Source organism: Vombatus ursinus, unplaced genomic scaffold (assembly GCF_900497805.2).
Source record: "Vombatus ursinus unplaced genomic scaffold, bare-nosed wombat genome assembly UNPS02015089.1, whole genome shotgun sequence".
Lineage (NCBI taxonomy): Eukaryota > Metazoa > Chordata > Mammalia > Diprotodontia > Vombatidae > Vombatus > Vombatus ursinus.
Window position 1 is genome coordinate 4,914,584 of NW_020954867.1, and position 24,823 is coordinate 4,939,406.

The window sequence follows — 24,823 nt, forward strand, 5'->3', positions numbered from 1 at the left end:
CCCCCAATCTTATTGGAAATGCTTCTAGCTTGTCCTCATTACATATTATGCCTGCTGAAGGTTTTAGCTAGATGCTATTTATTATTTTAAGGAATACTCCATTTATACCTATGCTCTCTTTAATAGGAATGGATGCTGTATTTTGTCAAAAGCCTTTTCTGCATGTATTGAGATGATCATGTGGTTTCTGTTAGTTTTGGTGTTGATATGATGAATAATGCTGATAGTTTTCCTTATATTGAACCAGCCCTGCATTCCTGGTATAAATCCTAACTGGTCATAGTGTATTATTCTTATGATAAGTTGCTGTAATCTATTTGCTAATATTTTGTTTAAAATTTTTGCATCTATATTCATTAGAGAAATTGGTCTGTAATTTTCTTTCTCTGTTTTGACTCTTCCTGGTTTAAGTATCAGCATCATATTTGTATCATAAAAAGAATTTGGGAAGACTCCTTCTTCACCTATTTTACCAAATAGTCTATATAGTATTGGAATTAATTGTTCTTTAAATGTTTGATAGAATTCGCATGTAAATCCATCTGGCCCTAGAGATTTTTTCCTAGGGAGTTCATCAATGGCTTGTTCAATTTCTTTTTCTGAGATGGGATTATTTAAGTATTTTACTTCCTCTTCTGTTAATCTGGGCAATTTATATTTTTGTAAATATGTATCCATTTCACTAAGATTGTCAAATTTGTTGGCACATAGTTGGGCAAAATAATTCCTAATTGTTGTTTTAATTTCCTCTTCCTTGGTGGTAGCTTCAACCTTTTCATTATTGATACTAGTAATTTGGTTTTCTTCTTTTTCTTTTAATTAGATTAACCAAAAGTTTATCTATTTTATTGTTTTTTTTTTCATAAAACCAGCTCTTAGTTTTATTTATTAGTTCAATAGTTTTCTTAATTTCAATTTGATTAATTTTTCCTTTGGTTTTCAATATTTCTAATTTTGTGTTTAATTGAGGATTTTTGATTGGTTCTTTTTCTAGTTTTTTTAGTTGTATGCCCAATTCATTGATCTCCTCTTTTTCTATTTTATTTATGTAAGCATTTAGAGATATAAAACTTCCCCTAAGAACTGCTTTTGCTGCATCTCATAAGTTTTGGTATGTTGTCTCATTATTGTCATTCTCTTGAATGAAATTATTGATTGTTTCTAGGATTTGTTCTTTGACCCAATCATTTTTTAGGATTAGATTATTTAGTTTCCAATTATTTTTTGGTCTATCTTTCCATGGCCCTTTATTACATATAATTTTTATTGCATAATGATCTGAAAAGGATGCATTTAATATTTTTGCCTTTCTGCATTAGATTGTGAGGTTTTTATGCCCTAGTACATGGTCAGTTTTTGTGTATGTGCCATGTACCACCAAGAAAAAAAGTATATTCCTTTCTATCCCCATTCAGTTTTCTCCACAGGTCTATCACACCTAACTTTTCTAATGTTCTATTCACCTCCTTAACTTCTTTCTTGTTTATTTTGTGGTTAGATTTATCTAGTTCAGAGAGGGTGAGGCTGAGGTCCCCCACTAGTATAGTTTTGCTGTCTATTTCTTCCTGTAACTTCCTGAACTTCCCCTCTAAGAATTTGGATGCTATACCATTTGGTGCATATATGTTTAGTAATGATATTACTTCATTGTCTATGGTGCCTTTTAGCAGGATGTAGTTTCCTTCCTTATCTCTTTTGATACGATCTATTTTTGCTTTTGCTTTGTCTGAGATCAGGATTGCTACCCCTGTTTTTTTTTTAACTTCAGCTGAAGCATAATATATTTTGCTCCAGCCTTTTACCTTTACCCTGTTTTTCACTGTTTTTCAAATGTGTTTCTTGTAAACAACATATTATAGGATTATGGTTTTTAATCCAACCTGCTATACGCTTCTGCTTTATGGGAGAATTTATCTCATTCACATTCACAGTTATGATTACTATCTGTGTCTTTTTCTCCATCCTTTTTTCCCCATTTATGCTTTTCTTTCTCCTTTCTCCTCTCCCCCCCTCATTAGTGTTTTGCTTTTGACCAATGCCTCCTACAGTCCCACCTCCCTTCTATTATCCCTTTCCCTTTTCTTCCCCCTTACCTTTACTGCTTCTTCTCTTCCTTCTATCCCTCCTCCCTTTTCTTTCCCCTTTTCCCTCCTACTGCCTATAGTGCAAGTTAGATTTCTATACCTAACTAATTATGCTATTCTCAAACAATGCTCATTCCCCTCCCTTCTTCACCTCTGCTCTAATAGGTTTTTGTGTCTTTTCCTGTAATGTAATTTACCCTTGTCTGCCTCCTCCTTTCTCAGTACATTTTCTTAGCTCAGACTAATCCACTTACTTGGATCCATTTAACCCACTTGATTAGATTTTTTTTTAATCATGACATCAAAGTCAACTTATATCCACCCCCTTTATGTATACTCCTTTAACATGGTATAATAGCAATACAGTTCTCAAGAGTTGCAAGTGTCATCTTCCCTTGCAGGGATGTAAACATTTTGCCCTTATTAACAACCTATTGTATCTTTCTGTCCCATTTACCTTTTTATGTGTCTCTTGAATCTTGTACTTGAAGATCAAATTTTTTGTTGAGCTCTGGTCTTTTTATCAGGAACATTTGTAAGTCCCCTATTTCGTTGAATATCCATCTCCTTCCCTGAGAAATCATGCTCATTTTAGCTGGGTAGTTAATCCTTGGCTGCAATCCCAGCTCCTTTGCCTTACGGAATATCACGTTCCACACCCTACTGTCTTTTAATGTAGAGGCTGCAAGGTCCTATGTAATCCGGACTGTGATTCCATGATATTTAAATTGTTTCTTTCTGGCTGCTTGCAGTATTTTCTCTTTAATCTGGTAATTTTGGAATTTAGCTATTATATTCCTTGGCATTTTCAATTTGGGATCTCTTTTAGGCAGGGAGCAGTAGATTCTTTCTAGAGTTATTTTACCTTCTGGTTCTAGGACTTCAGGGCAGTTTTCCTTCATGATTTCCTGAAGGATATTGTCCAGGCTCTTCTTTTCATCATGATTTTCAGGTAGGCCTACAATTTTTAAATTGTCTCTCCTGGATCGATTTTCCAGGTCAGTTGTTTTACCCATGAGGTATTTTACATTTTCATCTATTTTCTCATTTTTTTGTTTCTGTTTGACTGATTCTTGTTCTCTCATAGAGTCATTAGTTTCCATTGAGGCAATCAGAGATCCAACTGTTGGTATTTGCCTGTTCGACCACCTGGGCTTCGGGATCTCCTCCTGGTTGGCAGTTGGAGGCTGTAGGGTTCTGATGGCTTACCTGGTGTTGGGCTGTAATCAACAAGGCTGGAACTTTCGGGCAACTCTAGGTTGCTTTCTTTAGATCCTTTCAGACAAACGCTGCAGGGTACTTATCCGCCTGGGGCCCTTTGTAGTGCTGCTTCTCTTATTTTTGCTGAGGCATTGGGAGACCTGTTTGCTGTAGAACGCTGAGGCATCAGAATCTTCTCCTAGTGTGCTGAAGTGGGTCTTTCCACTAGGTGGCTGGGCGACTCCCGTTTCCATACTGCTCCCCTTCCCCCAGGGCAAGAGGGGCCTTTCCCATTAATCCCTCTAGCTACCTGGGCTACTGCACTGCTGCACTCCATCTTTCTTCTGGTTCAATTGTTCCAGGGTTTTTTCTGGGGTGATATTTTGTGGGTTTTCAGAGGTTAATAGGGGAGGGTGAGAGCGACTACCTTTTTACTCCGCCATCTTGGCTCCTGGAAGTGGAAGTTGAAGTCTTAATATGTTTTAAATGATGGTGTCATCCGATGAGGAGATTTGTTTTTAAGTTTAAAATTGTTTTACATAAAATTTTGATAGAATTATAGAATCTGAGAATTCATTGTTCAGTGAATCTGGAAAAAGGTCAACAGTTATAGCTGGGTTTTAAAAAAAACACTCAAAAAAACTCTTCAAGAATGCCCAGAAATCCCCAAACAATCATCACCTCTATTGCTGCCACTCCATAGACTTCCCTACGACCCAAGCCTGGAAAACTGGTTGATTATCATGTTCTGATCCTCTTGGCATATCACACCCATATTTTTCTCCTGTACTATATGGGCTGAATTGTGGCAAAAACACTGGTTAGATTATGGTGACACCTCACCCCTGCTCCCTCTTTCGACTCTGATGGATAATCCCATTGCCGCTGCAAATGTAATCATTACTGACCCTCTTCCTTTTTATTTTGTCCTTCCTTCACTGTTATTTTTCTATTTATATTTTACGTGTTGTCTTCAATGTTTCTATTTTTATTGGCGTTTCTCTTTTTCATTTTCAAGTTTTTGTATAATATACTCTTGATTATGTCAGCTAGTCTCTTGCTAAAATGATTCCTAAAAAGCTAAGTTACAGTGTTTTGAAGGTCCCTTTCGAAACTTTGTTTCCTATGTTTATTCACCAATGGGATGATGGTCCAGACCAAATGAAAAGGTGTTCTGCTCTTTTCTCCCTGAACAATAGACTCTGGAATCTAGTAAGATGTTAGCACTTACAACGAGTTTGTATCAGATAAATGTCCCTTTCATTCTTTCGCCATCCTTTTTGCCCAGTAAACAATGACTATTGGGAAAGTTATTTATGTCACCTAGCATGCTATCTACCGGCAAATAACACAGTTAATTTTAAGACTGTCATAAGAAAACTTATGAAGAAAAAATGTGAAAGTAACAAAATTTGGAAAACTTTTTAGGATTCAAAGAAGAATAATTAAAAATATTAGGAGAGCAGAATAGATGACCTATGGGGTCAGGTTAAAAGGATGACTAAGGAGTGACTTAATGGTCTACAAGTTTGTTATGCTAAGAAGCTACTACCATTTCTTGGTCTTCACTCAATAAAGAAAATGGGCTTAAAATTACAAGAATTTTGAAAGATTTACTCCCAGGAAGAATTTCCTAACAATAAAGGATCTAAATATCAGGCCAGGTTACCAAGGAAAATTGTGGGAATTTCCTAAGTTTGTGCTCTAGGAAAGATACTCAAATATATGGAATAAGTTAAATATAGTTTTATAGGATATGTGATACTTAATGGTCTCTCAAAGATTTTCCTCCCAATTTCACGATTCTTACAATAAAGATATGCATGCTCATAATGTTACGGAATTGTTCAAGCCTCTGCTTCCCCTAATTTTCCATTCTGTTGATTGTCTTGGTCTCTCCTTCACTTAGGAACAGCAACAGAAGTAGGAAGAGGAAGTGAAACTGGTTTAACTCATTTTACTATCTGTTAACAATGATGCTAAAAGCTCATTTAGGGTAAAAATTGAAAACAGTTGCTAAGATGAAGTTTTTTTTTAAATTATAAATGAGTTTATTTACCTACATCTCTTCTTTTGTAGAATACTGAGCAGCAAGCTCTGTGCACATAAGTTGGTATCTATACACATTTAACATCTCTGAAAAATTTAGAGGTCATAAATGGTGCCCTAACAAATGTAAGGCTAGTCATAGCTCAAGAGCCAATTGTTATGGACAAAGAAATTGTTCAGGTTAAACTGATCTCAAAATCTTTTGAGGTAACTCTGCCCTTTTATTATAAAAATAAGTAGCTACACAAAATCTAAATGTGTAATACATTAAACATACTATAACTTGAACAGGATGCTTCTTTATGAAAGTTAATGAGCTCTCTTCATAGAGCGTTGACTGATATTTCAGGGAAAATGAGAAGTTGTCTACATATTACGAATTCAATAGTTTTTGTAATTTATGACTTCTCTGACTGTATGTGCATGTTATATTTCCAGTTCAGATAATTAAGACAACAGAGATATTATCAAGCTTGTATTGGGGTATTATAAGTAATTCAAAATTATTTTATATTATGCCCCTCTACACTCAACAATCCAGCCAAACAAGCATGTCAGCTGTTCCTAGAACACAGCATTCAGTTTCCCATTTCCTTGTCTTCACATAAGCTGTCTGCATTGTGTAGGCACTCCTTTCTCTTCTCCTGGTCTTTGAACACTGAGCTTCAAGATTCACCTCGTGCCACTTACTATACAAAACCTTTTGTGACACCTCTTCTCTCCAAAACTCCAGTTAGTGCTTTATAATCCTCAAATTATTACATGTTTATTTAGCTGTGTACCTGTTTGAAGGAACTATTTTAATTTAGTCTTTGTGACCTCAGGGTCTAGCAGAGCCTGACACACAGTAGGTATAATGAAAGTTCATTCAATTAAAGTCATGGATGAAAAGTGTTTACGATGAAAAGAAAAGGCTTTACTACAATATAAATTCCACAAGGACAAGGACTCCCTCTTATCTGTCCTTTATATCTTCCCCAGGGTAAGCACAGTGCTTTGCACAAAGAAGGTCTTTAATTCTTGTTCAACTCAATCTATAAACCATCACCTCTGAGGATGTAGGCAGAAATAGGCAATAATTTTGTGCTTCCCTTTCACTATAAACTATAATATTCTCCATAATACCTTATTTTAAGTGAATTTTTCTAAATACAATTTTTTGTCTTTTAACATTTTAAAGAAAAGTTGGGGATATCGGAGAGGAAATGTTAAACAAAGCATTTACACAGTTATTCAGTCAATAACTACAGCAGTTTAACCACAGGCTTAAAATTATATTGTTGGTACAGAAAGATACATTTATTCACTAAGAATGGTCCCTGTTAATACCATATTAGTCCAGGATTTTTTTCTAGCCAGTAGAATCTTAGTATTACTTACTTCTCCCTTCCCTTCTCCTATGTCACCTAAGATAATGTAATTTCATTCACTGTATCAACTGTTTTATTGTATGTTATATCCCTAGTCCCTATGCATCTTACATATAGTAAGGGCTTGATAAGTATTAACAACTGAATGATTCTACAAAATTATAAAGAAAAACAGTTCAAACTTTTTAGGCCGCCAATACAGCATTTTTCTTTTTCCTCTTTAAATTTCACTAATTTAAAGAACTAATTTACAGCACATTAGAAGAAATTACTTGTCACTAATCCTGTACTTTAATAATTTTGAATTATTTAACTAAAATAGTTCTGTGACTGGAATGGCAGGGGGTATCATAATCAAGTGTATAATATCTCTAATAATGAAATGGATATATTCCAATGATACAAGTTTTAAGATACTTCATAATCAGACAGAAACAAAATAAGAGCCACAGGGATATCAGATGTGGGGGTGGGTAGGGGAGGGGAGAGGCATTATGATGCAAATAACTAGTAGAGACTGAAATAACATCATATAGGAAAAGAAGGACAGAAGGAATAGTCAAAAGATAACCCCAAGATTTTTGAACATCAAAAACTGGATGAAAGATATCACTACAAACAGAAGTAATGAATTCAGGGGATAAAAAGTTTGTAAGTTTGTTTTGGGATATGTTGATCTGATGATGATCATCATTTCCTACCAAACAAAGAGAAAAAGAGCAATCTTCCATGAAAACTCAGACTGATGCCACTCAAAAACTGCCAATCTAATGGTTAAGAGATGCTTTTGAGTTTGAAAGTGTAGATTACATAAATAGCTATCATTAGAAAGGCTTGAACATTATTCTGAATACTGACTGGGTAACAAAGACACCACAGTCCCTGGCACATAGCAGACAATTAACAAATATTTTTGACTTGAGTTCTCAATTATAACACTGTAAGTTATTTTGATGTTATCACAATTATAGGATTCTTTGCACTATGATAACATCAAATGATTGATTGGTATATTTTCTGCTAAGGATTGGAACAGAATGAGCAAGGTGAGTATCCTCACATGAACGTAATGAAAACAAGTATGCGCTATTTACATAAAGGTATCTTTTCTTTGCCTATTTTCTTAGAACTACACTATCCCATAGAGGAACCTACAAATAAGCAAGTAAAATCTTAAAAAAAAAAGGTAACTAACTAATGACACAAGGATTTTAACATTTTATATGTGTAATATAAATGTGTAAGTACAAAACTGTTACATTTCACCAAATAATTCATTCTGTAATTTTTTTTAATGTAGAATCAGATGTGACTTTGAAAATGGCTTCTAACTAGTGAATGAGTTATAAATCATGGAATTCAATGTATCATTTTAATTAACATAATGCAATGACACAAAAATGCCTCACCAATTTCTGATATAGTCAACTTTCACTGAGGAAAGCAAAATTCTTCTATAGCTTCATGAATGGGCCAAATAAAAGTTAATGACCCATGAGACAATAACAAATACTAAAACAAAGTCAAAAGTTAGAAAATAAAAGCAGTCCTGGACATCATATTTCAAGAAATCATAAACAGAAATTGCCTATACCTATTAGAACAAGAGGGCAAAGTGAAAATAAAAAGAATCTACTGATTATCTCCTGAAATAAACTCCTAAATGAACATTCCCAGGAAAATTATTCAAGTTTTCTGGTCAAAGAAAAAAAAATATTGAAAGCAGCCAGAAAAAAAGAGTTCAAATACAAAGTAATCACACTCAGGATCACAACAGGTTGAGTAGTTTTGTAACCTATAAAACTGACCATGATTCTATGGCAGAGATGACTCCTAAGCATTACTGATGAAAAGATAGGAATTGACCAGAAACTGTGAGACAGAAATACAAGAGTCAAGAGAAACAAAAAGGGGGGCAGCTAGGTGGCACAGTGGATAGAGCATGAGCACCAGCCCTGAATTCAAAACCGGCCTCAGACCAAACACTTAACACTTACTACCTGTGTGACCCTGGGCAAGTCACTTAACCCCAATTGCCTTAAAAAGAGAGAGGGAGAGAGAGAGAGAGAAAGAAAAAGGCAGATCCAAGTAAGCAGTTGGAAATGATACTAGGCCTTCTAACAAGGTAGGGAACAACATGTGCATCTCTCAGTCCTAATTAGTGCTAATGTCATCTGGGTGGGGAGAGCAGACAGTACTTGAACCTCAGTTTTATCTTAACCTGTCTAAAGGAGGGCAGTACACATACACACGTTCATTCTCTCTCTCTCTCTCTCTCTCTCTCTCTCTCTCTCTCTCTTTCTCTCTCTCTCTCTCTCTCTGGTGTATAAATGCATTCAACTTGACCAGAAAACAGGATGGAACAAGGAAAAAGAAAAAAAGAAGAGGGATGGTAGGCTCAAAGAGGGATTAGTTATAAGCAAAACAAAATCTGTGCTCTAGGCAATTCTCTAGAATTGTATGTTACTGAGTAGTTGACTTACCTTGATAGGGATTGTTTTCTCACCAAGATGTCCTCTGCAGCAATGAAATCACAGCTCTACTCCCTATCCCTATACTCTTATCATCTCCAAGGAAGGATATTTATCGCAATTCTCTTTTATAGAAATATTCTAGTCAATTATTCAAGGACTAATTATCCATATGCCATTTTCTTCTGATTTTTTTTATGTTACTATTATGTAACCAGAAAAAAATGAAAACAGAAGGAAAAGATGCTCAAAAACATTCAAAAAGTATTTATTAAGTGTCTGCTATGTGTGAATTCCTGTGCTAGGTATTGAGGTTAAAGAGAATGAAACATATATTATAGTATAAAATGGAATATGTTAAGTGCATGAGAGGTAAAAACAAAGTGAAGTGTGAGTTCCCAAGAAACCAACAACAGTTATTTGAAGTACATTCTATATCAGAGGTTTCCAAACTTATTTGACCTACCTCCACCTTAAAAAAAAAAAATTGCTCAGCACCCTCCTGAAAATCTACTTTCTTTAACACTTTAATGGTTTTTTGAAATTTAGGTTATTTCAAAATATAAAATACTTTTTAAAAAAAGAGATACATCTTAAATTTAATAATTTATTGTAAATTTGTAGGGGCTTTTCCTGAATTGAAATGTTGATGATGCAATATTGCATCATATAACCACATAGTATTATATTATAAACAAGTGATTACATGCACATATTCCTCCCCATGCATACTGGACTTCCTATGTATGACATGCTGGCTTACCAATACTTGCTTGTTAAGACCTGTTGGCAGACTTGACTACTGATCAGTCATAGCTTACATTATGTGGGTTTATTTGGAAAGTAATGTAATCTCTACGACTTTAACTCTGTCACACAACAGATGAAACATGTACAAAAGGTTTTTCAAAATGTTCTTCTCTTCTCTTTTTCTTGAAGCTCCCACCAGACCCTTATTTTTATTTAACATCCTTCAATTTCACCCCCCTACGATGCTAGGTTGCAGCATCCCCCGGGAGGTGGGATCACCCATTTTGAATATATCTTTGATGTGGGAAGAAGATGGAAACTAATGACAAGAATAAAGTACCTGGATTCAATTCAGAAAACATTTATTACAAATCAACTATGAACAGTAGGGAATATATATGAATACTTTTTGCTTGTATTTTGGAAGAAAAGCTCATGTGAGGCTTACACCCCAGGAAGCCACTGATAAAAAGAAAGTCCCTACATACATCAAATATTTACATCAGCGCTTTCTGTGATAGCAAAGATCAGAAACAAAGAAGATGCCCACCATTTAGGGAACAGCTAATATTTCAAAACTGGGGAACATGAATGTAATGGAATATTACTGTGCTGGATCCAGAGAAATATGGAAAGATATATTTGAATTGATACAGAGCAAAATAAGCAGAGCCAAGAAAACAACCATGACACTATTAATATAAACAGAAGGAACAACGAAATACACACATACAAACCTACACACAAAATCAAAAGCAAATGTTACAAAATTATAAAGAACAAACACGGCTCTAAAGAAGAGATGAGAAAACATTCACACTTCTCTTTTTGTAGAGGTGAGAGATTCATCTCTTAATTCTGTCCAATTCACTTATTTTTAGATTTTTAAAAAATGTATTGATCAGTTATGCTGATTTTTCTCCCTCTTACTTTCTTCCTTCTTTTTTGTCTTTAAAAATACTATTTGTTACACGGAATTTAGAGAGATATGGGGGGAAGTTGTGGTGACATAAAATAAAGACATCAGAAAAAAACTTTTTTACAAAATATTTATATTTAGAAACAGGGGATTCTGCAACTTATTATCTTAGAGAGCTGTCCAGGGCACTGGCAAGTTAGCTGACTATCCTAGGATCACACAACTAGTATGTGTCAAAGGTTTGACTTGAACACAGACACATATTTCTGGTTTTTAACTCTCTAGCCAGTAATTGCCTCACTTATATTTATCCTTTCTACCCAACATAAAAAATGAGAATGGTGCATATGATATCCTAACTCCTTTAACAATAATGTAGGGAAAATATGAAAACCTTTAAGAGGGGCAATAAACTCTGAAGTTAACAAATTCGCTAAGATTTATAGAAGAAATTTCTGAGTTATATTAACATAACATACAATTTCTCTAAAAAGTAGCACTAATTGCATTTATTCAGAATCACAAAATGGAAACAAAGGAGCAGTTTCAGCTAAGCGGGTAAACAACAGATTTTTAAAAGGTAATTATCTGTTTATTTAATAGACTGAAGTTGCACCAAATGAGACATTTAAGTCTAATAAATAATAAATGAAATATTAAAATACAGTAGTTGTTCACATGAAGTTTAAATTATTCCATTAAATAAACTCAGTTCATCCACAAAACATAATCATATAAAACCAGGACCATTTTGAGGCCATTTAATGAGCCTTTTAAAAATCATGTGGCTTAACTTACATACTTAGGAAGTTCCAATGCATAAAATGCCGATTGAATCATGAAATGGTCTTATTTTTTCCTCTAACAACAAAAACCAAAAATAAAATTTGGCACAAAACTATACATAGATCCTATGCGATGAATATTCCTAGCCATCTTGGTACAAACAATTGCACATTAGTGAAGGTTTGTATCTCTGTTAAATAATCACTAAATTCTTTGTTTACTGGATATCCTTTACATTTGATGCCTCACTGCTGCCTGCCTCCTCAATTAAATGAAAATGCAATCTTTAAAGTATGAAACTCTTAACTTACATAAAACTTGATACATGGCATAAGAAATGAATTATTAAATATATGTATTATAGCAATACACAAAGGGCTATTTGTTTAAATTAGGTATCAGCTATGGAAAAATACAAAAAAAGCAACATGCAACAATGGATATTTGGAAGACCTATGAGTTTATCTCTCTTAAAATAAAAAAAGAAAAAAGAAAAGAACTCTTTGAAGATGTGATATGGTAGTGTGACATTTCTGCTATTCTTACCTTTACAACAGAGCCTTGTGATCTAAATACCATTTTGGAATGCTTGATTTCCCTTCTTTTGACATTGCAGTAGACTACTTCATATTTTTATTATACTTAGAAAAATATACACTCTGAAAAGATAGTGATAATAAATAGTCCATCTGAAAAGTCACTCTGCACTCTCACCAAGGGCAAGCAATGATTTATGATGGACAAACAAGAAAGAACACTGATTTAATTTTATTTTACCAGTAAAATCCTAATTCTTGCACCATAAAAGTGTGTTTCTTACTTGCAAAGTTGCAAATGGTACATAATAAACACAATTCCCTTGTATACAAATGAGAAGTCAGGTTCACTAACTCTGTGAAAACACGTAATTCTATGTGTTTATGGTAGGTTGAGGTGATGAGGGCAATTGAACTTATATCATAACATTCATAAGTATATAATAACCATTATTTGGTCAGGTTTCTGAAAGATAGACTAACAGTGCACATCTCCATTGTTGCTATTCTAGAGAGGGGAGGAACAGGTCTTTTTTTCCATCACTGACATGAACTAGAATTTGAGGACATGCTCACCATTATTCAGGAAGGGATAATTTAATTTAAAATGCATATACTAAGTGCTTATTATGTTTCAAGCACTGTGCTAAGAGCTGTGGGTACAAAGCTTAAAAAAAAAAGAGACAGTTTTTGCCCTCAAGAAGCTTATATTTCAAAATGGGAAACTCTACACATAGGGAAGACATGATCAGAGAAGGGGATTTTGCCTGGGGAGGTGAATAGTGGAAGGGGGCATGCATGTTGGCAGGCAAACTGTCAGATAGCCTTGGATGGGATTTGAAGTTAAAGGATGTCTGCAGGGGTGGGAAACCGTGGCCTTGAGGCCACAGATGGCCTTCTAGGTCCTTGGCTGTGGCCTTTTGACTGAGACCAAGTTTTATAGAACAAATCCTTTTACTAAGGGTATTTGTTCTGTGAAGTTTGGATTCAGTCAAAGGGCCACACTTGAGGATCGAGAGGGCCACATGTGGCCTCGAGGCTGCAGGTTCCCCCACCCCTGGTCTAGAGGCTAGAGCCAGGTAGTGGATAAAGGATGGTAAGGGAGTTGCATACAATCACTTGGTAGGAGGGTACCTAAGGGTAGGAGCTACAAGAAGCTTCCTCCCCCGAGACTGGGTCAAAGATTCAGAAAGACCTAAGAATGGAGGTTTTGCTCTCAGATACTGTGTGGAAATTGCTGGTCCAGTTGGTGTTAGGGGAATTTGGGAATGGGAGGTCAATGTTGACAGATTTATAGTGAGATGACCTGGGTGGAGATACTATTTGAAGCTGTGAAACTTGCCCTGGTTTATTGGAAAGGTTCCTCAGATCTCTCAGAGCTTATTGCTTCTCTGAATATACTCCTACTCTGCTCTGAGATATAAAAAGGCATTTATATCTGCCAGCAGTCATTAAGGTGAGCTAAAAACTAAGTTATTCCCTATTAAAACTGGTTTATGTTCAGTTTGAATACAGAAAAAGTAAGGAAAGAGTTGGGGAATTTTCTGGGTAAAATTTTCTTCATTTCATTCATGTAGATCACCTGTACTCCAGATTCAACCTCCAACCAGAATTTGAGTCCCCTAATTCTTCCCTCCCTCCCTGATGAATAAGATTTTACCTTACCTTGACCTGACTCAGGCCAACCTAACCACTTCCAGTAAGCCCTTTAAGGGCAGGTCTTGCCTACTTGTATTTGTATCCCTGATGCTGGACATGTAGTAAGTTTTTCACTAAGTGGCTTTTCATTCACTGATTCATTCAGCTGTCTGTTTTTGTAGAAGTTTTCTTAAGGGAAGAATTGGATTGATTAGAAAATCTGAAATTATCACATACCACATTTTCAATTGATTGTGCTATATAACTAAGAAGCTTCAAGTTTTAGTGACATCTGTTGGAATGATCAAAAACCAAATTATTTCTAGCTAAGAGTTTATACATTAAGAAAAGGAAAAAAAGTTCTTTATATTTTAGATTCCCACTCATTCCAAGGTGTTCAGTTGACTACTGTTTTAAAATCAGAATTCTCATTATTCTTTAAGCTTTCTATTATTTTTTTCTAAATCAATCTAAACTATTTTCTTGCCTTTGTAATATAAGATTCAATAACACACTTGTGGGAAAAATCATTAAGTTATTTTTCGATGCTGAGGAAATAAAAATGGAAGGCCATGAAATTGCATGGATGATACTATCACATCTTCATAATTCTAAATTTCTCAATTAAAGAACACATCTGCTGTAGGAAATCATAAATGCATAAAATGTGATGTCCAGGTCATAAGTCTTGAAAATTGATCTTGTATGACAAGCTGTTTTGTTCTGTGTGAGAACATTATCAGTAATGAAATGCTCATCAGGCTCCTGTCATTTTAGTCACTTGATACTACTGGGATTCACCAGGTTAAAATGGTAACTTCTATCCAGTACTGCCTCCAAACTCACATATGTTATCTAAATTGTCAGTAGACACAAGGGCACGCCTCACAAGTAATTTGCAATGACAAAGGACGGTTATAAATTGGCAGTATTCTTGAATGAATAGGACATTGAATGTCAATAAATTAATAAATGTTAAATCAATTCAATAAACATTTATCAAGCACATATCAAGTAAAGGGCATTATGCAAGGCATTGGTCTGCATGAACTTACACTATGATATATCATCTAAAAAGCATCAGAGAAAGTAGAGACATGTTGTGATGGCTGGTGATGTCATGCAGAGAGGTATACTAGCAACTATTTTTCAGCTTCATAATAATAATAGAGAGTTCTTCTGTCTTCATAGGGAATACACTCAAGATATGACAAAAAAAATCTCATAAGACCTTACAAATTGGATGACCACTACTCACCACTACTTATTTACATGGACATAGAGAAATGATTCTAGCAGAAGGAATCAAGAAAATATTGAAAAATCCTATGGAGTCTTGGTCAAGAAAGGGAGGATTTTGGAACACAGGTGGTATTTTTATGACTGATGCCCATGGAAAGCAAAGGTTTTAAAACAGAATGGCAGATTTGGATTATAAACAGATGCTTAAAAACATGTTGTCTAAGAAGAATTTATATTTCAGAGTCACAGCTTCAAACAGAGGAAAACAGTTTCCTGTATTATTAGTTAATACAACTTAAAAAGGTTTAGTAAGAATATATTTGCCTGAAAACTTGCAAATCTAAGCCAAAGGTTCATAAACTGAAAAGGAAGAGAGAAAGAGAAAATTGCCTATTTATAGGCATCAAGCTAGAGATCATGGAGGATAGCTGCAATATAGTAAGAATAGCAAATGAGACACACAGAAGTTCACAGGAGGTAATAATCTAAGAAGCCAGTAATAAAACTGAGGGTATCAGATGTCTATGGGGAAAAATGTCTAACATACAAGATAAACTACAAAATTTAGTAAGAATTGACCTGTTAAAGGTCACTGACAATAGATGGGATGATACTCATAACTGGAATTTGGCTCTCAAAGGATAAGCCTTAAAAAAACAACAACTGTATCTATATCTATATATATGGAGGGATGAGAGGGAGGGGAGGTGCAAGGTAGCATTGTGATATGCTTAGGCAAGGAAATCGAGGAACCTGAAAAAATGGTATTTTCACTAAAACAAACTATAGATGAGCAGGGCTGAAAGGAAATTTATGAAGAGTATGAGAAATATCTTAAGCCTTGCAATGATTCAGTAATGACACACGATATGGTAATGATGGAAAATTAAAATTATCAAGATATCTGTTAGAGGATTTCTTCTATCAAAAGTAGGGTAGCTTTTAATTTTTTTACTCGTTTTAATGATAATTTATCCTTCAAAAGACTGAGGTGCCAAAAAGTGGAAGATCTATTCTGGATCTGATTCTCAGTAATAATGGAGAGCTTGTTACTAGGGTAGAAAAATGGGAAAGTTGAACAAGGAAAAGCAGAGAATGGAGTAGGTTTTAGGCATGGGGAGGTGATCATGTCATATTTGTATTTGTTATAAAGAAAAAGAAGAAAGGCAAGTATAGTCTGACACATATACTAGACTTAGGGACAGGAGATTTGTAGAATTCATAGAAATGATAAGCAGGATGCCATGAACTAAAATTTTATAGTTAGAATTCAAACCCCAAAGCACAGGAAATTCAAGAAAAAAATTGTGAAGACACAAAGGGAAACAAGAGGGAGTTGTCTAAAGAAACTATGGTGAATACACAGTATGAGGGTTAGGGACAGAACAATATTATAGACAAAAGGGGCTTAAATCAACTACTAGTTTTGATTCTACATGTTATATAACTTAATAATCCTGAAAAGGAAAACTTGAGTAAATACAGAAATGTTTGTACAGTATCAATTTTATACACATGTACACATGTATAAGGGAATACAAAATAAGGGATTCTGCCAAGTCCATATAGGAATCTCACATATGCACTGTATGTGGTACTGAAGGCTACACTAACCTCTTTTCCATTCTCTGAATTAACTGTGACACCCTAAATTTTCAAGACTACATGCTAAAGGAAAGGAAAAAGATAAAGCCTTTGTATCAGTAAATTGAATTGGAGGGCCTAATCATTAAATTGGGCATCATTATCTAGTTCATATTCACATAAGCTTTAAGTTTTACAAAGCACTTAATACAGGGTGTCCTAAAAGTCTTAGGGCACTTTTATGCTATTAAAGCTTATTTAATAAGTTAATAAGATCTATCAAGCCATTTTAAGGCTTAATAGTTTAAAACTGCCCTAAGACTTTCTGAGCACCTTATATACATTATTCTATTTAATTTTCTAAGTCCCACTGTGAGGTAGGTACTATTATTATTATAACTTTACAGATGAAGAAACCAAGGCTTAGAGAATTTAAGTGACTTTATGTAGTCATAAACCTTGTGTATCACCCAAGTACTATAAATTAGATCTCACTACTCAAAAATAACAGGTAACCTATGAAATAATTTAGACTAAAGAAAAAAATCATGTCTGGAAGATGAGAGGAAAAGCTGGTAACAGAGGAAGAATAGAGAGAAGTATAGATGAACAGATGCAAAGTGCAGTAAGAACAACTACAGGAAAAATGTAAGCCCTAAAAAAGGGCTCTAAAAATGTAATTTTTTTCAGTGAAACAGAAGGCAAGATTTTTAGCAAAATCAGTGGGAAGGGAGCCATAAGAGGTTTGAGGAGGGATAAAAAGATCTGGAAAAGGTGAATGGTAAGTCATGAGGGAGGACTGTGTTGTCCCAGGGAAGGTTGCTTGAGATTATGTAACATAAATTTGTAGCGGCCTGAGTAATCAAGGTTTTATGATTTTCTACAATTTCATATGATAGCATGTGAGTAGGAGTGAAGGCTGAGAATGATGGGAGTATTCCAAGGCAGAAGTTTTGCAGGACAAGATCAGTGATAAGATGACAGGATACCTACAATGTGCCAGGTACTATGATAGCTGTTAGGGTTCAAATACAATGAATGAAATATTCCTTCTTCACAAGATGCTTATATTTTAATAGGAGAAAACAAGAACATATATATACATATACATATATATTTCTATTTATACACACACATAAAAGTATATAGATCATAAACATAAAAAAAATAAACACTTGTAAATACAAAGTGGTTGCAGTTGAGCATTAACAGTTGAAGTGATTTGAAAATGCTTCACCTAGAAGGTGGTATTTGAAAAGTATCTTGAAGAAAAAGGATTCTATGGGGCTGAGGTGGAGAGAAATTATGTTTCTGATGAGGTGCGGGGGGTAGCTAGTGCAAAGGCACGTAGACAAGTGATGGGAGTCTTGTGTGAGAAACAGAGAAAAGATTAATTAGATTTGTATCACAGAGTGCAGGAGGAAGAGTAACACACAATAAGGCTAGAAAGATATATTGGAACAAGATTGTAAAGCTTTAAAAGTTAAAGAGCACAGTTTATTTTTCATCCCGGCGGCAAAAGGAGGCCTCTCTTTTGGAGTTCATTCAGTTGGGGAATGACATTGACACTTAAGGAAAATCACTTTGGAAGCAGTATGGAGGATGAGATGAAAGAAATGGGAGAGCCTTGTGACAGGGAGACCAATTAGGAGGCCATTATAACAATGTAGGCAAGGGGTGATAAGTGCCTGAATTAAGATCATGGCTACATTATTAGAGAGAAGGGGTTGAAATGTTATAGAAATAGAAATGGCAAAATTTGGCAACGGACTGGATACGTAGTGTTTGGAAATGTGAGGAGTCTAGGAAAATGCCAACGTTCTGAACTTGGGAAATGAAAAAATGTCCTCAACAGAACTATGAAAATTTGGAAGAGGGTTGGTTTTTAAGGGACATACTGAGTTTGAGATGTCTCTAGGAGATGCAATTTGAAATATTGAATAGTCAGGTGGTGATATAAGACTTAGGTTCATGGACAGGATACATAGATTTATTTCAGAGACATTAGCATAGCGATGATAATTGAACCCATGGTATCTGACTGGTCACCAAGCCAGAGAATTTAGAAAGTAAAGACTAAGGGGCCTAGGACAGAACCTTGGGAGCACCCATAGTTAGTGGACATGATCTAGATGATGAATTAGCAAAGGAAACAGAGAAGAGTCATTAGACATATAGGAGGAAAATCAAGAGAGCATTTTAAAGTCCAGAAACACTCAGTGATATGCCCCTGAAACACAAGGGTAGTACATAGACAGCTAAGATTCATGTCCTTTATCCACAGATATCCCATAGGGTTTTATCTTGGGCCCTCTTCTCTTCTCCCTCCATACTACTTCCCTTGGTGATCTCATCAGCTCCTATGGATTTAATTACCATCTCTATGCTGCCAATACCCAAATTTATCTATCCTGCCACAAACTCTCAGCAGAGCTCCAATCTTACATCTGCAATTGCCTTTCAGAAATCTTCAACTAAACATATCCAAGACAGAACTAATTATCTTTGTCCCTAGCCCTTCACCCTACTTCCGTATTATCATAGAGGGCAACAGTATCCTCATTATGTATTCACTCTATCTCTCACCACCCCCCATATCCAATCTGTTTCAAAGTTTACCAATTTCACTTCCGTGATATCTCTCATAAATACTTCCTTCACTCCTCTGACCCTGCCACCACTCTAGTGCAGGCTCTCATCACCTCAAGCCTGTGTGTCCCAAGTCTCTCCCCACTCCAAAACAGCATTCATTCAGCCACCAAAATGATTTTTCCAAAGAACATGACCCCTTACTCAGTAAACTCTAGTGGCTCCCTTTGGCCTTCAGGATTAAATACAAAATCCTCTGTATAACTTCAAAACCCTCCTTTCTTTATACTTCTTATACCTTATTCTCTGACACAAGCTTCCTTGATGTTCCACAAACAAGCCACTTTACCTCTTAGCTCCAGGGATTTTCTCTGGCTATCTCCCAAGCCTAGAATGATCTCCCTCCTCAACTTTGCCTACTGGCTTCTTTTGTGTCCCAACTAAAAGCCCAGCTTTTATAAGAAGCCTTTCCCAACTCCTCTTAATAATAATGCTCTTCCTCTGTTAATTATTTCCTATTTATCTTATAAACAGCTTGTTTGTTTCCATGTAGTCTCCTCCATTAGATTGTGGACTTCTTGAGGGCAGGGACTGTTTTTGTGTTTGTTTTGCCTCTTTTTGTATTTCTAGTACTTAGCAAAATGCCTGGCCCAAAGCAGACACTTAATGTTTATGGACTGATAGATTCAAACCCACTTTTTTAGACTTCAAATGTATTCTATCCTGCCCCATAGAATTTAATAAAATAAATATACCTAGTCTTTTGTACAAATCATCATTAATTCCACATATTTTGATCTGAAGAGACTGCTGCTTAAGTTTACTTTGAATGTCAAGTATGATTAAACAATCTAATGAAATATGAGTCAAGTTTTTAGTTCAGTGTTCATCTGAAATCAAATGAGTCAAACTTCAAAGGCAGGATCCAAGAAAATTATGTAAATCCTATAGTGATAATTTATTTTAAAATTTATTTCCAAACTGTGAGCCTTAGAAGTTGAAGCTAAATTTCTCTGATCTCCAGATACAGTGAAATAAGACTGACACCTGTATTTAGGCTAAAGGTAATGCCTATGACTATTCCCTGAGGGGGCAGAGAGGCACTTACAATAAACAAGTATTTAAGCTTGCATGATTTTCCTTCATTGGGAGAAACAGTGTTTTATATATATACTTAGCTACTCAGTTTGCTTTACTCATCCTAAAATATGTCTTCTAAATTGAATTCCTGGAAAGTAGGTGTCTTAATTTACCTCTAGAGAGACCTAGATGAATTTGCAGTTCTGATTTATAAAGTATACCATTTCAACAGTGATGCTGATAGACTCTCATTAGGACCCTGTCCAATCCTCAGGAACAAAAGATGGAAGAGTCAGAATGAGACTTGTTTTTGAAAATTTGAGAAGAAAGGAAATAAGAGAGGTGGGAACCTATTACTATAATTTCTTTAATTAACTTAAATTTTAAGTTAATGAAATCTGAACTTTGGAAAGTAAATTTTTCTATAATAACATTTATCTAATTTCTTCTTAGTTAAGATAAGTAATTAATCATGGCTTATTAAAGGTTTTATAGAAGCTTCTATTTCATAGAAGTGAATGGAATGGAAATGGAAATGGAAATGGAAAGTGAATATATGGACAGTATGGAGTACAATCTAACATATGCCAAACTCAGTAACTTGCTAATATGAATAACAATAATCATCATTGTTTATATAGAACATCAAGGTTTTCAAAGCATTTTTATACAATTATCATACTTCATTCCCTCAACAACAATATAAGCAAGGTGCTATATTTTGCTACTGTTTTATAGATGAGGAAATTGGCAAAGTGAGGCTCAGAAAGGTTAAGGGACTTTCACAACAACATATAGCTAGTTTCAGAGATAAATTGTCTGACTCCAAGTATGGCATTCTACCATGTTGTTTACCAAGAAATAAAATAGTGAGATTAGAATTGCTATAGAGTTCAAGCATAAATATTCATTATTTTATTTTTTCATCTATCACATTAAAATATGGCAAACAATCAGTTTACTTGTTTTGTGTAAAAAGAAATACTCAATAGCACTCACCCGTTTTCATTTCTATCAAGCGTTTCTTTTTTTGTTGACGTTCTGCTTTTTCTCTTTCTGCTATTTCCTTGTCTATCCTGGCACGTTTCTCTTTTTCCTCAGCTTCTCTTCGTTTGGTGTTCTCCTTCATTGCTTGCTATAAAGAAATGATTTAAAATATTATCAAGGTTGAATATTGCCTGAAAAAGGCAAAATATTAAATTCATTCATTCATCTATTTAACTTGTGTTTGTCAAGCACCTACTATGCAGTATCAGATGCTGTGCTAAGCACTGGGGATACAAAGACAAAAACAAAATCCACAAAAAATTAGAAGGATAATAAATATTTTCAAGAATGTTTATTGTATTTTATTCTCAAAACAGTACCCATAGAAAATGTGGTTTAATCTTAGGACTATTTTTCCTATGTACATCTGGATAGCATTTAAAAGCACTTATTCTTTAATTGTATCCATTAAAAAGGGGAGAAAACAAAACTTTGTATATTTAAATGACAAGTGATTAAAATCATGTACACACATGGTTAATATTTTCTTATGTACCTAGTCACTGTTTAGAATATCTATTACCTGGATCATTTTATTCCTACTACTGCTACCACCTTAATCCAAGCAAGACAAAATTACTTTAATATGAACTGATTCAATAAGCCCTTAAAATGAATTTTTTATGTCCTGTGCTAGGTGCTAATAATACAGCCCTTGCCTTCACAGAGTTTATATTTCTACTAGAGAAAAATATGTTCACAGATAATAAAAAGTAATTTGAGTAATGAGGGTGGCATTCATTAACAAGGAAAGTCAGGAAAGGTTTCATATAGAATGAGGCCCTTGAGCAAGCTGTGAAGAGAAAAGGGATCACAAAAGCTAAAGGTTAGGTGGCAGAGCATTCCAAACACCAGGGCCAGTCTGGGCAAAGGCATCCATACAGAAGGTGGAAAGTCATGCATGGAAAACAGCTAGGAGGCCACTTGGCCTATAATGCAGAATATATGAAGGATAGTAGTGTGAAATGAGACTGAGAAGCTCGTCTGGACCCTAACTAAATAGTTTTAAAGGCAAAATAGTTATAAAGTATAATGAGTTTCTATTTCTAATAGGGATAATAGGCTGCCACTTACCAGGTCTGTGTCTTAGGAATTATAATTTAGCAACAGTATGGAGGACAGACTTTATGGAGAGAAAATGTATGTAGAAAGACTAGCTAGAGAGTAATTGCAATAATCCAGAAGAAATGTGATTAGGGACTGAACTAGGGTACAAGCCTTGTAAGTGGAAAAAAGGGGATGGATGCAAGAGATGGTGTGGAGTTAGAAGCAAGAAGACCTATAAATATCCATAGCATTTGTCAATTTAAGTACATGTAAATAGAGTTGAAATTTTGTGGGGACCATCTTATTTGGAAGCATAATTTGTTTACAGGAGTTAACCTTTTATTATAGTGAAATATATTTTCTATCTGAGATTATCTGCCGTCCTTTCCCCTCCTACATGGGAAGACAAGAGAAGGTGGAGAGAATATGTGTGTTCACCTGGGAAGACCAAATGATCCTTTAGTCAACTGTTTGGCATGCAAACAGTAAATAATGTTTAGGTCATCAATCAGGTAACTAGCATTTATTAAGCACCTACTATGTACCAATGACTGAGTTAGGTGCTAGATATATAAAGACAAAAGTGAAATAACTTCTGTTCCTAAGGTGCTTACATTCTACCAGTGGAGACAAAATGTCCATTTATAAATTTATACAAAATAAATCCAAAGTAGTTAAAAAGGAAGGACATGGATGGTTGGGAAGATCCAGAAAGGCTTCATGAAGAAAGTGATACTTGCAGGAAGTAAGGGATTCTATGAAGTGGAGGTGAAAAGGGAGTGTATTTAGTCAAAGAAAATGTCCAGTGCAAAGGCATGGAGACGAAATAACATCTGTGAGGAAGACAGAAGAATCTGGCTGGATTGTAAGGTATTCACTATGCAGTAAAGTTGGAAAGATAGGAAGGATCCAGGTTGTGTAGAGCTTTAAAAGTCTAACAAATGAATTAGGGGGCTGCTGGGATTTATGGAGTAAAGAAGTTAACATGTTCACAACTCACTTTGCCAACTATGTGAAGGGTGGATTAAAAAGTACAGAGACTTGAAACAGGGAGACCAATTAAAGGTGACTACAACAGTCAAGGCAGAAGGTAATGACAACCTGATTAAGGAGGTGAGTGTATGAGGAGAGATAAAGAGCCTGATGGGAGAGCTGTTGTAGAAGTAGAAACAGCAAGAACGGGCAATTGATCAGATAGATGAACTGACAGAAAGAAATTGAGGATAACACAGAATTTACAAACCTGAGAGATTGGAAGAATGATAGTGCCCTTGAGAGAAATAAGTTCGACAGAGAGGAAGGTTTGAGGGAAAAAAAGACAAGTTCTATTTTAGACATGTTTAATTGGAGATGACTCCAGGACACCAAGTTTGTAATGTCCAATAGGTGGCTGGTGTGATGTGGCATCACAGGTTCAGAGAGAGACTAAGATTGAATATAGATCTATAAGTCATGTGCATAGAGATGATAATTAAACCCATAGGAGCTTATGAGTTTGTTGAGAGTGTAAAGTAAGATATTCAGTGCCATACCAACCAAACTACCAAAAATCATTTTATAGAGCTAGAAAAAATAATAAAATTCATCTGGAAGAACAAAAGGTCAAGAACATCAAGGGAATTAATGAAAAGAAATGCAAGGGAAGGTGGCCTAGCTGTACCAGATCTAAAATTGTATTATAAAGCAGCAATCATCTAAACTACTTGGTACTACCTAAGAAATAGAGTGGTAGATCAGTGGAATAGATTAGGTACACAAGACACAGTAGTTAAAGACTATCGTAATCTACTGTGTGATAAACCCAAAGATTCCAGCTTCTGGGATAGGAACCCACTATTTTACTGGAAAAACTGGAAAACAGTATGGCAGAAACTATGTACAGATGAACATTCTATACCCTATACCAAGATAAGGTCAAAATGAGTACATAATTTAGACATAAAGGTTGATACCATAAACAAATTAGGAGAGCAAGGAATAGTTTACCTGTCAGATCTATGGAGAAGTGAAAAATTTATGACCAAACAAGAGATAGAGAACATCATGAAATGCAAAATGGATAATTTTGATTATATTAAATTAAAAAATTTTTGCACAAAGCCAATGCAACCAAGATTATAAGGGAAGCAATAATTTTTATAGCCAATGTCTCTTGATAAAGGCCACATTTCTAAGTCAAATTTATAAGAATACAAGTCATTCCCCAATTAATAAATGGTCAAAAGATATGAACGGGCAGTTTTCAGATGAAGAAATTAAAGCTATCTATAGTCATATACAAAAATGCTCTAACTCAATACTGATTAGAGAAATGCAAATTAAAACAACTCTGAGGTACTATATCACACCCATCAGATGACAAAACAGGAAAATGATAAATGTTGGAAAAGATGTGGGAAAATTGGAATACTAATGCATTGTCAGTGGAGTT

The 24,823-nt window shown here is 35.0% G+C and overlaps 1 protein-coding gene across 4 annotated transcripts in view; it reads right to left on the bottom strand.

The window, feature by feature from the left end:
- DIAPH3 (diaphanous related formin 3) overlaps positions 1-24,823 on the bottom strand; it is a 426,288-nt gene that overhangs the window by 135,787 nt on the left and 265,678 nt on the right. For all 4 annotated transcript variants that reach the window (XM_027846174.1, XM_027846175.1, XM_027846172.1 and 1 more), the window contains one exon: positions 21,298-21,433. In XM_027846174.1, coding sequence (XP_027701975.1) covers positions 21,298-21,433 — 136 coding nt within the window. The remainder of the gene's footprint in view (positions 1-21,297; positions 21,434-24,823) is intronic.